The sequence below is a fragment of the Pelobates fuscus genome, chromosome 12 (genome assembly GCF_036172605.1).
Source record: "Pelobates fuscus isolate aPelFus1 chromosome 12, aPelFus1.pri, whole genome shotgun sequence".
Lineage (NCBI taxonomy): Eukaryota > Metazoa > Chordata > Amphibia > Anura > Pelobatidae > Pelobates > Pelobates fuscus.
Window position 1 is genome coordinate 37,522,261 of NC_086328.1, and position 17,421 is coordinate 37,539,681.

Consider the following 17,421-nt stretch of genomic DNA (forward strand, 5'->3'; position numbering starts at 1 on the left):
GATTGGGGGGAGGGGGTTGTGCAGCGGCTAAGATCATATGAGCTTATTTTTAGACATAGCTAGAGTTTCCCATTGTCATCCCCAATGTTGCCAATGATGGGGAAATACAAAAAGCTCTCCCTGATTATTGTGTCATGTAGTTTTCAACTTGTGCTTTAATTCCTGCACATCCACAAAAGCAATGGTATAGGTGTGCTCTGTCTATCCCACATTTCAAACTTCTGATCGAGAAGAAAATAGTTCTTGAGGAGAGAAATATGTGTGATCTATAAATGCATTTCCTGATAGGAAGCTGTTGGGAGTAGTTTAAGCAGCTTGACAGTTGTTGTTACACGTTTCATGTTTTAATGTTGGAAAGTGTGTTGTCCACCTTGATAGACCCGGTTGTGTGGTCGTGTAATCCAAGATAGGTCTAATTTGTGAATAGAGTAAGCAAATTGAGTAGGATGACATGGCTAGTTGTGTGAGTGGGTAATCTATGGAATGATCCCAGTTTTCTGAACTAAGGTGTGGAAGAACTGTATTTATCAAGCTGCGTTTTTGTAGCATGCAAACAAAGGAACTTTGAGGTCAAGAGATGTGTGTTTAATTTGTTGGAATGCAAGAATCAATATTTTTCATTTTTTTTGCTTTTGTCTAGAACGTTATGTATGTTGGTTTTGCCTGCAATTACCCAAGAGCGTTGGGAGCTGTCTAACCAATTTTCACATTTTAATGGTGAATGGTAATAAAGTGTTTTCTTCTGCGTGGGTGTGTAGCAGTAGGGAAACGTTACGCTAGGGCAGAGTTATGTTTCTATTTTATCCAGTCGAGAGCATGTCGATGATGTGCAGCTAAGGTATACAGTTTTAGATTAGGAATATTTAAAACTGGATTAAATCTGGTTTGTGCATTGCTATTCTTTTTTTGTTTCCAAAGAAATTTGGAGAAGATCTGATTTAGGAGTTTTCCCATCTGATCTTGAGAGTAATACTGGTAAGGCTTTTAGTGGCTCTGGAGAAAGCGAGACAAAGAGAGTATCTTTCATCTCAGCCAAAAGTGGGGTCATGTTGATTCTATATATAGTGGATTTTTTGGGGGTATTAACACCCCTAGATACTTAAAGTTTGAGCGTGTCCATGTTAGGGTCATAGGTATTTGTTAACTTATTGGTGGACCTGGGCCCAATTTCAGGGCTGTTGACTTGCACCAGTTAATTTTAAAGCCTGTTTTCAGACGTTTATTTAAAAAAAGGGAGGTTGTGGGGGGCGTGGCTTGGACACGGGAGTGAATGGTTGCACGAAAGCCGAGCTCCGCTCAGGACTGTCCAAATCCGTAGGAATCCCGGCAGCTACTAAGACATGGCATCGAAAAAATCAAGGACACAAGTGAGCAACACACCCTCCATACACTTACCGCTCCAAAAACTTCGCTGTGGCGATATTTTGCCAAGAAATCGGAGACAGATCCGCTATCCAAAATAGCGGCGACAGCGGGAAAATCCCACAACTACAGCACCCCAGCCAGCCCTGCGCCCTCAGGTTACTCCACGGACGGAGCAGACATCAAAACACTCCTCTCACAACTGCCATCCAAATCAGACCTCAAAGAAATGTTTTCCAAAACGGAGAAGACCTTTGGGGACAAATTAACAACGCTCCATGAGGAGGTAAGCCACATAGGCAACAGGGTACAAACGCTGGAGGAGGAGGGAGAAACCACAGCCCTGCACATTAATAACATAAAATCCCTACAACAAACCCACAATGAGGCTATACTATTCCTGCAAAGGAAAATAGAAGATTTGGACAATAGGGGCAGACGCAATAACCTTAGGGTAAGAGGCCTTCCTGAGGCCCCAGACGGGGAAAGTGAAAATATAATACTCACAAACCTCTTCAATAAGCTACAAGACAGGCCACATGACACATCCATCATTTTTGATCGAGCACACAGAGCGGTCCGACCTAAAGCACTGCCTCACGAGAAGCCTAGGGACGTCATATGCAGACTACATCACTATCTGCAAAAGGCCAAACAACTCAGAGAAATTACACACAACGACCATAAAATATTGATCTTTCAGGACCTGGCACAATCGACACTTATTGCCAGACGAGCACTGAGACCGGTCACATCGGTCCTCATAGAGCACAACATACGATTCCGGTGGTCATTCCCCTTCGCACTGGTGGTAAACAGACAGGGGACTACTCATACAATCTCGCCGCCCGCAGACGTGCCGATATTTAAACAAGCCCTGGGACTCACAACGGAACCTGTAGAGGACTGGACGGGCCTGCCATCAGCTACTGACAGACAACTCCCTCAACGGGCCAAATGGCCACAAACGTTTCTACACAAAAGGAAACAACTCATACTTTGGCTATTGTTAGGTGAGGCAAACAATCTTATACCAGTATACTGGAAATCAGCCACAACCCCCACAGTATCACAATGGATAACAAGAGTAGAGAATACAAAGGAAATGGAGAGCCTCCACTGGTCCTCACTGGGCAAACGCGATAGGTACCTGACCACCTAGGAACCTTGGCTCCATTGGGAGCAGACACTGAAGCAATCATAGCCACACTAATTACAATGTATATAAATTAACATAATATAAAATAACAATGTGAATAAAACAACGATGTAGATAAACTAAATACAAATTGTACTCTGTACCCCTGCACCCCTCTCCCTTTACATCGCCTGTTCACTCATTACCCAGATCCATCTTTGAACCCATGTATCACCTGTATTAACTCTATTAACATTATCGCCTATATCAAAGCAAAATGGGAACTGTATGTGATTTTTTGTTATGGTATGACATATCTGCTGTAATCACGAATACCCTCTTACTTTACCGACTGTAAATGTTGCACAATTGAAACTTGTTATACAGGTTCGAAACTTCCCCCATCCTTCTTCCTTTCTTTTGTACCCATTTTTTGTCTTTGAAATACCAATAAAATTGGAATTAAACAAAAAAAAACAAAAAAAAAAGGGAGGTTGCAGGTTCTGAGAGGTAAAGTAGAAGATCATCTGCAAAACATGTAAGTTTAATCATGTATGGGCCCATTTGTATTACCTTCATATCTGCTGAAGAATAAATACATTTAATAGGTGGGTCTAAAGCTGATTTAAAATGAATAGATGATAATGAAAAGCCATGCTTTATCTCGTAATCATGAGATCTTTTGAGTCTATGCCATTAGTGTTTATTTTTATAGATCGCTGAGTGTATGAGGCCTTCATGACATTATAGAATGTGATTTCAAAAAAGCGGTATCTTAATATTCTAAAACGGTGAGGCCAGGATACTTGGTAAAAGGCTCTCTGAGCATCTAGGCAAAGTAAAACTGCTTGTTTTTTGTTTGCTTGTCATATATGGAAGATATCAAGACTAGTCATATATGGAGGCTATCAAGACTAGTCATATATGGAGGCTGTTGCTATTGCTGTTCTGATTCCTTGGATAGATAGTGAATTGCTGGGGTTGTAAAATAGAGGACAGAAACTGCTGGGGTCTGTTGGCCAGTATTTTAGTAAGGAGTTTAAAGACATTATTTAGTAGTGTGATTTGTCAGTACGAAGCTTAGAATACCTGGTCTTTGTCTGGTTTTAGAATTAAGATTGTTCCAGAGGCTGTAAGGGGTTCAACTGGCACTTTATCTATGTATATGGCATTCAACATAGGTGTTAGAGTGCTGGTTATCTGGCCTTTTCGAATCTTATAGTAATCAATTGTACCCGTACCTTTCCTGTCTTTCCCATTTATATTGCCCATGCTATCGCCTCCCTAATAGGGTCATTAAAAATGTCTCTATGGTCATCGGTTAATCTAGGTGGATTTGCTGCCTTCATAAATTCCTTTCCTATCATTGGGTCTGGTTGTGAGGCAAAAATGTTCCAGAAGTGGTTATAAAAAAAACTTTATATCCATCGGGTCTGTAGTATAGGTCCAGTCATTTTTAACAGTAATTCAGTGGCAACCTAGTTTGTTTTGGGCTAGGTGCATAATAAACTTTAATTTATCCTCATTTTGAGAATTCTAATTGTTGTTTTCTTTTTCCAGCAAGGAGTTGTTTTCCTTGTTTTTTTATTACATCAGTATGTGTGGCTACATATGCTAGATGAGCGTCCGCCAATTCAGTATTAGTTTGTTATATTTTTGGTTCCATTGTTTTTTATTATTGGAAACAAATGCTATTATTTGGACTCTTATTACTGGCTTTGAAGTGTGCCAGAAAAGCAATGTGTTATCTATATGGTCCAAGTTGTAGTGTGTGAAATTGGCTAAGGCTCCCACCAGCATGTTTTTAAATGAGTTGTTAAATAATGTGGGAATCTAGTTGTGGTGTGTACGGGAGGAGTGGACCTGTATGTAGATTCTGAGCGTGTTCTGAGATTGTGTAAGGAGACAAAAAAAATGATCCTGGGGTGTTCTGGGCCCTAGATGAGTGTAATATTGACCTTGACCTCAATGTTTTCCTGATCCTCCAGGGAGTGAGATGATGGAATAGAGCAGGCTTCCCCAAACTCCGGCCCTCCAGATGTTGCTGAACTACAACTCCCATAACTGAAATAGATAGGCTGAGAATCATGGGAGTTGTAGTTCAGCAACATCTGGAGGGCCGGAGTTTGGGGAAGCCTGGAGCAGAGCCAGACTTGTCCCACCAATCATCTAACACCTTGGTGAAGTCCCCTCTTATAATTAGTTTGTAGTCTACAAAAGGAATCAATTGGTTAAGCAATTTCATAATTTGAAATTTTTTCTTCTCAACTAGCATTTTACATATTGGAGAAAATTTACAGTGTTTGGCTGCTACTTGCATTGAACAATCTTGGAAGATGAGTATTTGTTGATCTTGATAATGAATTTCCGTTTCCGTTGTGTATACTTGGAGCATAGTTTTCTTGTCCCAGAAATTTAGCAGGCGGATGATTACTCGTCTTGGTCTAGTTATTGTTTGAGTCAAGGTTCTTTCAGAACCCAAGTTGTGCGCTCTTTCTATCAGGAGTGGTTTATCGGCATCATAGGTGAAATTAAGTACCTCTGGTTTCCAATTTTGAAGTACTATGAGTAGGGCTTGTGGATTGATGCACTCATCTAGGAGCCCTATGAAGAGTATGTTATTTCTTCTGCTTGTATGTTTACCACCTTTGTTTGCAGTTGTAGGATTACAGCAGACTGTTGTTGAAGATGTGTTTGTAGTTTAGAAGAGGAATATTTTAGATCACTGTTTCTTTTTTCAAAGCTATCAAGACTAGAGGCCAGAGGGGTATTTTCTAAACACCTACACAGCCATCTTACAATGCTGCTGCCCACCCCATGTGTTCTCTATTAATGATTAATACATGTGCAGGGGTTTAGAAAAATGCTCCTTTCTGTCTCATTAGAGATTTTTCCTTTTAGCTCAAAGCAGCAAGGTGACTTGTTAGTGTTGGACTCACCTAAGAGGTTTGCCTTGACTGGGCATGTGAGCTTTAATGGTCATTGAAGTCCTGCTTTGCGTTAGGCCCAGCCACTTGAAGGTCCGGTGATATGCATAACGATCTCACTTTATTTTGTCTTGGTTAGATCGTTGTTACAACACTAATAATTCATTGTGTTTCTTTGAGCTAAAATGAGATCTCTCTCTCTATATACATACATACATACATATCCAAGTCTGTTTTACCCTGCTCAGGCGGTAATGCACAAGCATTCACCTCCACTAAAAAAAACAAACAATTCTAAAGTTTTGCTATACTTTAAAAATTAAAGCACCTTTGAATGATTCAAATGTCAAATATCCAAGTCACCTATGCAGACAACTAAACTGTGCCCTTCCAGTTTTTAGAACTAAATCAGGCTTGGCACTGTGGGAAATGTACCACATCACCCATGCCGCCCAAATGGTTAGCCATGACTGCATTGTATACTACATCTTTCCGAAGTTTGGTATCTACTTATATCCAACTCTTCCAGTAAGCTATTGATTTCAAGCTAGGACATTTAAAAATAATTAGTATCAATTTGTAAATGAGTTGCCGTGTGTGATATCTTTTAGAAAACCAATCCATCAAATCAATGCTAATAGCAGTTAGCGTTACATTTTTAATCTCCTTGAACATGTTCCGACAGCATTTCGTTATTGCATTCCTGATGGTATCAGAAAAATGCAGAACACTCCAATATAAACTCAAGAACGATAAAGTTGAGAACACGATCTTTTTTCCTATGGATCTTTTATTTTATCACAGGTGGTACTAACAGGCAACAAACACTTGTTTAGGGTGATGTTGATCCAAGGCAGTGTATAAATAGCCATGGATGATTACCATTTTATGTTATAGTTATATTTTGTATTATAATTTTAAACAAATTAAACACTCTCTCTGAATATTACACAAAAACACACAGCTGGATGTTTCCTATGAACTTGGGTGAAAAATGTTCTTATTTAACCCCTTAAGGACACATGACATGTGTGACATGTCATGATTCCCTTTTATTCCAGAAGTTTGGTCCTTAAGGGTTAAAGGGACACTACAGTCACTATAACCACTTTATTGTAATTGGCATTCTGCAGGGATGTCAATTTTTACATTGCAGGGTTTAAAATGCCTTTAGTGGCTGTCACACTGAGAGCCACAAGAGGTGCTTCCGCAGAAATACATGCATAAAACTCTGTGACTCAAACACCTACTAGTCCGAGGCAGCAGCAATGGCTAGAAGATTCTTCAGCCCAAATACATAGAAAAAAAAAAAAAAAACGGAGCTGCACACTATCCAGAATCCCTATGCACATTTAAATGTGGCTAATAAAGTCTAGGCTCAACTGGTGTGTTATGGCAAACCTTTTGATTTGTGAGTCCTACACTAACAACTGACCTTGCTGCATCCAGCTAAAAGACATAATCTCTTGAAAGACAGAAAGTGGTAATCCTATGAACCCTTCTACACATATAAACCCTTAACAGGGCACACATGGATGGGAGCACTGGGACATTGCTGTGTGATACAAAAACAAACACACACGAATAAGCCCTGCCTGAGGTGACTTGCTTTGCTTTTTTTCTCTATGTTTGAACTAATGAATACCATAGTCATTGCCGCCATCCAAGAGTATTGGAAGTTTGAGCACAGGGCTTATTTCTGTGTGTTTGTCTATGTATTATACAGCCATATTACAGTGATGCTGCCCATCCTGTGTGTGCCCTATTAAGGGGCAAGTAAGGGACACTACAGGCATTCAATGAAGTGGTCTGGTTGTCCTTTCTGTTTATCCCTGCAATAATGTAAAACGTAGCCACTTTGTAGGAACGTCAATGTTTTCATTGCAGGGTTACACTCCAGCCTCTAGTGGCTGTCATTAAGACAACCACTAGGGGCGCTTCCACAGCTATAACAGAGCTGAACTCTGTTATAGCTCAAATGACTCTCCTCAAGAACATTTGATTGGTGCAGCACAGTGATTTGCTGTGAATACTTGCTGATCTTCCAATGCTACACTATGGGGATTGGCTGTAATAATCGAAAATGATGAACTCAGCCAGCATGGAGACAAGCATGCTGCAGGATGTACGGTAAGTAAAACTTACCTTTTTAAATCCCTGCAATGGGGGAAGGAATGAACGCCAATACCCAGTGGCCAGAGTCCATCATTTTATTTGCAATGTCTCACAAGTTCTGTGCTGCATAAGTACATTACACACTGAATGAACAAGCTGTACACTGAGAGGCTCTGGGATATAGGATTATTTGGCCGTGACATATCACTGCTACTATGTCACAGCAACCAAACCAGTGCTCTGAACAGCTTAATCTCCTGCTATACATGATCTACATATCACAAGCAAAACTATATTCTATATCCACAAACATATACCTTACATAACACAACTATACTACACATGTCTTTATTTACATAATAATACTGATTGGTTTCCAAACAAATCATGGTGCAAATGTTTGGTTTGTTTACTCCTGTATTGTTAGTTGCATTAAATAGCTGTTATATAGATTCCTCTACCCTTTATCTCACTTTCTCAAATTAATACCACTTCACGCATCTACCAATTCTGCTACTTTCCTACCCTGTCACTCAGTTCCATTCCCCACGCAGTCTCTCCTCTTGTGTTTTATACTCCACCTTCTTTAGATTGTAAGCTCATCTGAGCAGGGTCCCCATCAACCTATTATTTTTGTAAAAAAATTTAATTATTAGTCTCATGTTTTATTAAATTCCCCCTTAATAATATTGTACTGTGCTGCGGAACAGGTTTGCGCTATTTAAATGCCAATAATAATAATAATAAAAATACATATCTTTATTTCTGTGTATATACACACATAAATATTATGTATACACACACACACACACACACCTCTTTCTTTGTATTACTGTTCCAATATATTTGCCTTAAATATAGCCTTAAATATTTTTCCTACCATCTGAACCCAGATGCACATTCCTCCCCAAGGTGGTGTCTGCGTGCAGCCCTAATGAGGTACACCTTGGCAAGGGGGTCCAGCAAAACTTTTCCATATGGTGCGGCAATACTGTGCCAATAAGTCGTTTTTTAAATATACGACGCCTAAGCAGTTTCTGCACTTCAGTGGGAAATGCGCCAACTTAAAGTCTCAAGAGCTGGAACAAGTCTAAGAGATCCCATACAAATTTACAGCAATGACTTTCTACAGGCTTCTCTTCTTTCCATGAAAGCCCTGAGATCCAGCGATGGCCAACACTTTAAAGCAGCTTGCTAAAACCTGTCCAGTTCAGAATAAATTCTGCCCTGGTTTTTAAAAAGGACAAAAAAAATTCCTGCTATATATATATATTCCATTCATTTATCCATTTTCTCATAATTCTGTCACAGATCCCATGCCTTGGAGCTCCAGACTGTGGCAGTCTCACACCTCCTTTACCAGAGGGAGGGAATTCTCTCCCCTGCCCCCTTCTCTTATTTGCATAAGAGAGCAAAGTCAGCCAATGGGAGCAATTCCTGAGAAGAGGGTCTGGGCTGAGACATTGATGGGATAATGTTACCTCTCCCCTGGAATCTCCTCCTCTTTCCTCCTTTGCTCAGTCTATGTATGAGAGAAGGGACAGAGGCTGCCAGAGAGACAGTCCGGAATACCAGGAGAGACTTCCTGTGTGACAGAGATTCAGGAATTCTAGGATACTGTCAGTTACAGCGAGACAGCCTGGAAATATAAAGAGACAGAATAGGAATAGTAAAGGACATCTACATTTACATAGATTGGAATACAGGCTGCCTGGAGTGCAGCCAGGAACACGGTGTAGCCAGTCTTGGATTTATACAGAGACTGGCAGGAATTCCGGGAGACAACCAGGGACCCATAGGCTGCTACTAATTCTGGACAGACAGCCTGCGAGAGAGCGGCACACAGATATAATTATTAACTCACAGCAAGCCAAAGGCATCAAGACAAAACAGGGACACCAAAAGGAATAATGACAAATTCTAGTGTTTGGATACACTGATTGATTGTCAGACAAAGACACCGGCAGCCCGAGGAGGACTGTCACATCAAGCAAGGGTACACAGGACTGCCAGTCGTTTAGAGGAAAAAATAAAAAATAAACAGTGGGAAAAGGGGAGACCGGTACTGGAAATGCCGGGTGTAAAGTAGAAGCAAACAGGACGTGTCTGTTGTGTCCTGCTCAGGTACTGATAACTGTCTAAGGATTGGATTAGGAGCAAATCGGTACTAAAGGATTGGATTGAAAGCAGATCCCACTAAACGGAAACAATGAACTATTTGGTGAGTGTTGGAATGTTACCTATGAATGCCTTCTTTGGGATGAAAACAGTGGATAGGTAATAAAAGCAAAATTCTGAGGTTTTGGGGATGAGAGGACAGAGGGGTGCCAAAGAGGGATATACTGTAGGGTAGTCGGGAGGGGGGGGGGGGGGGGGGGGGTGACATGAGAGAAAGGCAGCGAATATGGTAAAGATGAAAGAAAACCAGAGAGGGACGAGAGCTGGATTAGAGCCAGCTAAAAAAGTGAGAGAGCAGCAAGATCGAAAAAGAGACTGCCAACGTAGGGAGGAGGAGGGGGTTGTAATACAGAATGAAAGCAGAGACATGAGACACTCAAAAACTAAGGGGTGTAAGAAATAGAATGAAAAACAGGACTAACATTTCCAAATGCAGAGACGTACTTGAAAACGAGAGAAATCTCAATGTATCCTTCCTGGTAAAATATTTTATAAAATATATTTCCCGAGTGTTAGAAATAAAAAAAAAAGCAAAAACCGGACAGGTTGATACAGAGAAAAGTGCTGTCAGGAAAGATCCAAAGTACAGAGGGAAGAGTGTGTCAGAAACTTTAGAGAACAACAGGACATTGATTGGTAAATGAATATCAAAAAAATAAAACAGTATGAATAGGATAGACCAGCATACAGATTAAGAGCATTACTTAATAATATGTATATAGTTTGTCAGTCTGTGAACAACTTTTTCAGATATTATACTTTGCTTTTCAGAAATGTGATATAAATGTCGTTTTGAGAGTATTAAAAGTGAATTATGAACTTTAGATGTCTCCCACTAATAGCTCTACCACAGCTTGCGTAGCTGTAGAGAGATAATCGGTGCCTTGCATTGCTCAGATTCCTATAATAAATATTAGAACCCCAGAAAAGTGTTTTCTACAATGAAACAATGGTTACAAAATGGTTAATCAGGGCCATTGCCACAAGGTGATATTGTTAACTCTAGTTTGACATTGCAAAGCTCTTAGACAGAGTCTTTTTGGCCATCTGGCTTGCCGTAGAAGTAATCAACATACTTCCATGGTTCAGTTCCACTGCTAAATTAGTTTTCCATTTCACCAAAACCAGTAACCTGCATGAGATCTGCATGGCTGATCGTTTGAGAGAGACTTCCCCTGAATGAAGACAATAATAAATAATTAAAATGTAATTAGTTAGGCAGCAATCACAGCATCCTACTGTATATACAACTGATACTTTGGAAATAAATAATAGAAGGGTAAAGTGTTATCGATGTAAAGTGGTAAGCAGAACAAAAACAGAGGCCAAACGAAAATACCGAATTAATTACACTACTCCGTGGGTCTCCTATCTGTCTGCAAGGACCCTAAAAAGTCCAGGGGTTTTCAGGAGTCGCTCCTGGAACAGAACTGGGAAATCCCTAAACTCAGGATCAGTGTGGGTCATCGAGGACTTGGAAGGGGAACCATTGCTCTGTCTAAAGAGTTATATCCATTAGCTGAGAAGTATAATCCCATTTACCCAGATCTACTACATATCATTGAGACTGAAACATTGTTCTGTATATGGTTTCTTGTTAAATAGTGGTCAGAAAATTCTGTTTTCAGTTACAGAACTGATGCTACAAGTTTTCTGAGGAAAAACATTTTTTTGTGTACATGTTGAATACTTAAAATGTATAGAAAATATACCAATACAATGTTCAAATAAGGCATTATAAAAACAACAAAAGCTATATATATTGTATGTGTGCATGCACAAGTACACGGTGTTTACTAGTGGGCATGAAAAATTAAAGGTAAAGTGGGACTTTTAAAATCTAAATAATTGATCAGAGGGACTATTGAAATCTAAATAATTGATCAGTGATTAATAGTTACTGCGGTAGCTCTCTGATAACAGTAGCAGATACATGGTCTTTTATTTATTTCTGGTGCTTAAAACTGCATTGAGCAATTGTGGTTCATACAAACATACTTCTCAATATAAAGCAGAATGACTGGGGGAGGTGACGGGTAAAAGGAATTGGGCCAGTGACGCGTAACGCATCACATCACTAGCAGGACCTAAATGGGTGCAAACGAAAAGGCAGGTCAGCCTGGAGGGAATGCACACTAGGCTACCTGCCAATCACCCACTGGGGCAAACCGTACAGTTTCAGCGCACTCTACATGAGTCAAGTGCCCAGATTATCACATGAGCGCATGATATTCAGGGACAGTTGCCAGGTATCCATGAAAGAGGGAAACCAGATAAAGTCGACATAGAAAGGGGACTGTCGAAATTCAGCCAGTTTGGAGGACTGTAAAAGTAACATTCTTTATTATGCGATATAGTCAATGTTTTAAGAGATATTAGACACGATGTCCACAAGATAAGCTGTTGTTTCTATAACCAATGAAAGCTGGATATGGATGCAATGCTATATAACTAAAACAAATTATCATGGAAGATACATTGCTAACAGGCCTTTGTTAGTTTGTTACTTCTGTCTGTACCACCTGATCATTACAGTATGAGAAGTGCATGGACATGGGAGCCAGTGACTGCTGGTCAATCGTAGTACTGGGGCTGTTTTTGGTGCCATGAACATAAGTTGGATTGGATAGGAGGGGAGAGCTCCGATATATTTGAATTCTTGACCTTTGTGGCACTGGACTAGTAAATAGGATCTCTGTAAATGGACGAATGCAGCACTTGGACAAAACCATCACTAAGTTATGTTTTGATTGGTGCAAAAAGGAGATCAATAGTGCATGCATATTCCACGTGGGTGGTCCGGTGTCATTCTCCATGAGTACATATGGTCCTTTGTATTAAACGAGCCTGACTATATTTCCACTAGTTAGCCACATGCGGTGTGTTTGATGGTCTCTAGGGAGATTCTAGTGGTAGTTCAATAATTAAAGATTTCAAGTGCCATGACTGTCGTCAGAGGCAATGGGTACACTTGTAACACCCTTCTTTTACTGTAGGCATACTGACGTGGAACTAAATTATATACGACAAGTGGGAGTTTTAACATCCTGTGGATTTCCTATTTGTTAGCCTATAGTAAAACCTTTAAATTGACCTTTATAGTTTTGACACTAGACGTTCTCTGAAAGGTACTTTCCTGATACCAGTTGAAAATTCCATGAAGTGACTGGTTTTTAGAATGAGACTGGAATTTGTGGACAGTGAGGAAACAGGAAGCCACGGACTGCTGTCCTACATGAATTTTCACTGAATAAAGTTCTGACACAACTCAGACTTCTCTTCTCTTTTTTATCGTTACATCTCACAGAGCGTTCGTACTGCTGAGATGTAACGATAAAAGGGGGCAATAAACATCAAATTTTAAGAGAATAGTGATGCGTTTAATTGCCCAATAATTTTAAACTTTATGGAGAATTTCTTATAGAATTTGTTTAATGATCCACATTTCATGCCACAATGTCCATGCATAAATCTAGACTCAGGCAGGAAGAGTGTGATTGCACATGCTCTCCTAAGCAGTAAACTAAACCCACATGGAATTACATCAATATGGACAGCATGGAAGCCTGCCAGACTAGCTAAGCTTAGCCTATCAATGGCATCCAAATATATATGAACTCAATAATGCTAATGTAGAAGTGATCTGCCACAACAATAAGTGAGTGGGGGCCAGGTCACAGGTCAGTGAATAAATCCCTGTCTCTGGCTTTAAGGCACACTTATAAGGCGTTATACATTTCTCATACACTGCTGTTCAGAGGTTTATAAGACATTTACAGCACTCCCATAGAAACCTATTGGGAAAAAAAAACAGTATTGTCCAAGAACTATAAACTTGCTGGAAATGGCATCACAGCAGAAGGATCCGAGCCCATGGATTTGCTGCAGAACAGTTAGACATTAAATTCATTCTGGGTGTACCTTTAAAAAAAAAATTAAAAAAAAATATTCCACATATTTAAAAATAAAATAAAAAAAGTATTCTACATCTATACCAGGGGTGCCCAAAAGGTAGATCTCCAGATGTTGTAGAACTACAACTCCCATGATGCTTTGCATGCCTTTAGAATGGAAGCTGTAGTTTTAAAACATCTGGGGATCTACCTTTTGGGCACCCCTGGTATAGATGTAGAATACTTTTTTTATTTTATTTTTAAATATGTGGAATATTTTTTTTTTAATTTTTTTTTTAAAGGTACACCCAGAATGAATTTAATGTCTAACTGTTCTGCAGCAAATCCATGGGCTCGGATCCTTCTGCTGTGATGCCATTTCCAGCAAGTTTATGCACCCCTGGTCTATACGATAAAAAACTTAGCCGTCCCAGAAAAATATAATGATGAGCAGTCATACTGTATCCTTGTTTATTTACAAACCACTGATTTGTAGCAATTTGAAAACCAAACTGTTAAATTTTGACTAAAATTGCTGAGCTGTGACTATCGCTGGGTTGAAGAAAAATAATAAAAAACAAAACCAATATCCACTCTTTGGCTATGGAAGTAATTTTACATAGATACACACATTCCCTGCTGCAAATCTATGTTGCAGAGCTGGACTGAGGCTTGAAATTAAATTTCTTTTGACTTCAACTCAAAAGCGCTGTAAATAATTGGCCAAGATCTTAGCGTTACGGAAGAGCCGGCATAGTTTAACCTCTGAGTGAGTGGGCCCCAGCACTGTATAGAAACTGAATAAAGTTAATCAATGACAGGCAGATAAGCTATTCAGCAAACAGGATCAGTGGGTAGATGGGAGGTTTATATACTTATAGAAAACCTAGCAGTGTGCATTTCAGCATTATAAAAATGAAACTACTTCTATGGCACAGCAATTACGCACGTACCTTGCACAATAATTACCTTAAGTAAATAACTAATTTATGATGCCCGTAAGTGCAATAGCAAAAGCTTTGGATTTCCTCTGCCCACGGAAATGAGTGTCACAAAAAGTTCCCTGTTTTGTCACAGTTGGGCAATAGCTTTTTATGGAATATGTTCATATGCTGTGCAGTCAAATGATCTCTTAAAGGGAAAGCATCACATTAAAGATATGTTGCAGCTACTTAACATTGAATGAGGCTCATTTCATTTCATATGATTTGCTTCTTCTGTTCCAACTTATAAAAAACAAATAATTCTGCTCTTAGAAATGAAAGGTAGCTGAGTAATTACAGTCATGTGTCTCCTATATGATATATTTAAGTGTACAATCTTTCTGTAGAAACAGTGTGGTAATATATGCCCTGACACAGGGGCATCCAACATTAACTCATCAGCTACCACTGGGGTGTATTTCCCAGAATTCACTAGGTAAAATGTAGTCCATAGGCAGAACAAGGGTTTCTATCATTGGCCCTTTTGCTAAATGGGTTTATAATTTATACCTCCCGATATTTTAAATGGACAAAGAGGTGACAGTGGTGGTATAGCCAGGGTTGGGGCTGCTTTGAGAAATATTAGGTGACTTACTAATAAGTTATGGAAATAAAATGTAATTTAGAACAAGAACGATGTATCTTATTTACACAGACTGATTTCTAAACACATTTATTGTAGTTTAAAAACACATTACGGTGATTATAATTACTGTGGAGCTCTGGTATTACTCTCAGAAACATAAACAATGGGAGGCTTCTAGAAAGGATGAATACTAGGATAGAAAGTGGGACATTGGGATTTGGGACAAAAATAGGGACTGTCTCTCTTAAATAGGGACACTTGGTAGGTATGACACAGTAACACAGCCATCATATTCTACAAGATGATATCCCAGTTAATACAAAACTCACATGTAAATCAAATACATGACGCATGTCTGCAGAAAAACACACACAATCCCGAGCTAATATTATCAACATATTGTGCTTTAGCAGGGTTTTGGATACTGTATAAGCCCAAGACAGTAGTATACGATAATCCAATAATTCCGGATCTATAAATGGCTCTGGTTCCATATCTAGAGATTTTGCTAAGAATGTGACGGTTCATTTGGGAGCCAGAGAAAAGGAATGGCGTGTTGTTACAGTATTCCAGTTTACATAGGGACAATGTGCTGTTGAGCTCTCTCTATATCCTTGGGGTAAATCGCAGGCATGTACATGCAGGTGTCAAGTGGTTAACAAGTCCTGACCGAGGACTCTGAAAAGGCTTATGGGAGCTCAGGCACAGTTTGTACATTCGATTCGTGCTTGGCAGTTTGTTTTCTTTTTGCCAAAATGCTGCTTGAGTCGCATGCAGCTTATAATTACAAGGAAGGAAGGTTGGACAGAAGCGGCTTAAAATTTGACCAACGGAAGTACAGACGCAAAAGAAACACAAAGCTAACTGAAAACCAGTATTTAAACAATGAAGGAGTCACAGAAAATAAAAATAATTATAAAAAATGTGTTGATGGCTCAGGGGCACAAAGAGATTAAAAGCAACAAATTACATTCTTTCTAGTAGAGTGTAGTCTTTGCTGCATGCATTCTAGTGAGTCAGAGAGACAGGCATGCATTACTCATATATTTATGAAAGACCAGTCTCTAACAAGATCACTTGGAGTGGTGACTCACACAGATAGGCCCGGATAAAAGCTAGTTAATAAATTAAAGGCTGCCGTATTTATGACAGCTTCAAGGATAAAGTTCTATTCATAGGAGGATATGCTTAGTCATAAGAAGTCAGTCACACCACTCAAACTGTCTATGCAAAATCTCTCAATCACAGTGACTAGCTCCCGGTATCAAAGCACACAGCGACGCGGTCTATGTTAGCAGATCACAGCAGCGTCTCGCTGGAAAGTGGCCTCTGGCCGAGCGTTCGCTCATGTTATTCTGTCAAGAGATAACCACAATCTAATAGCGTTTGAGTTTAGCTCGTGGGTGAATGGAATGTACTCTCATTAAAAAGATTATTAAAAAATATTAGAACAGGCTCGAAAATGAAAACCAGACCTGTTAACTCATTATTTAATGCGGCATTTTGGTATTTTGGATTGAGGGTGCTCGATTTTGTGAATTTACATTTTCTTTTGACTTGCCTTGAGGAAAGCATCAGTGAGCTAGGCTGAAAAGTTAAAAGCAGTCTACAACAGTGATCATTTATTATTGTTATCACTGAAATTCATCTGCTTCTTAGACCAGGTGCCTGATTTAATGCGAAGCATCACCAAAAACAACAGACAATAAATATCCTGTGATTAACACTATGGCCATCGTTAAAGGAACACCCTACAAAATAATTAAATAGTGAATATACCGTCAATGAAAATATGCATACAATTTGTTTTGCACGTTTTCTTTGGTGGTATATGAAATCTTTAGTTGCAATAGCTGCAGATATAGTATCTGCAGCTAATGCAAGCCCTCCCCTTCCCCACTCCCTATCAACAACTTTCAGTTACAGTCCATTCACAGACCACTCAGTGAGCTGTATTACAGTTCATTGAGAAGTTTTTGCAAGGCATCTGCTTTGTGTATGTACCTGCCTCTTGAATTAAGCTCCACTGAACTAAACAACCAGGAAGTAACATGGCCTGCTGTCTGATTGACAGCTGGTGAGGTGTAACAATGTTTAGTTATAAAAGTGCTAATTTCTATTGAAATCAAAACTTTTATAAACGGAAAAAATGAGGACAAACTCTTCACACAAAAGACATGTCAGCAAGATCTATGTGCTTTGAGTGTTCTTTTAATGTAGTAGGACTTTAGCGCTCGAT

At 39.5% G+C, this 17,421-nt stretch overlaps 1 protein-coding gene across 1 annotated transcript in view; it reads left to right on the top strand.

Moving 5' to 3' along the window:
• The first annotated feature begins 9,067 nt into the window (after positions 1-9,067).
• Positions 9,068-17,421, top strand: part of BCAR1 (BCAR1 scaffold protein, Cas family member) — a 116,834-nt gene continuing 108,480 nt past the window's right edge. Inside the window, exon 1 of the mRNA XM_063438101.1 lies at positions 9,068-9,763. Within this exon, the coding sequence (XP_063294171.1) occupies positions 9,752-9,763 (12 nt within the window). The 5' untranslated portion in view covers positions 9,068-9,751. The remainder of the gene's footprint in view (positions 9,764-17,421) is intronic.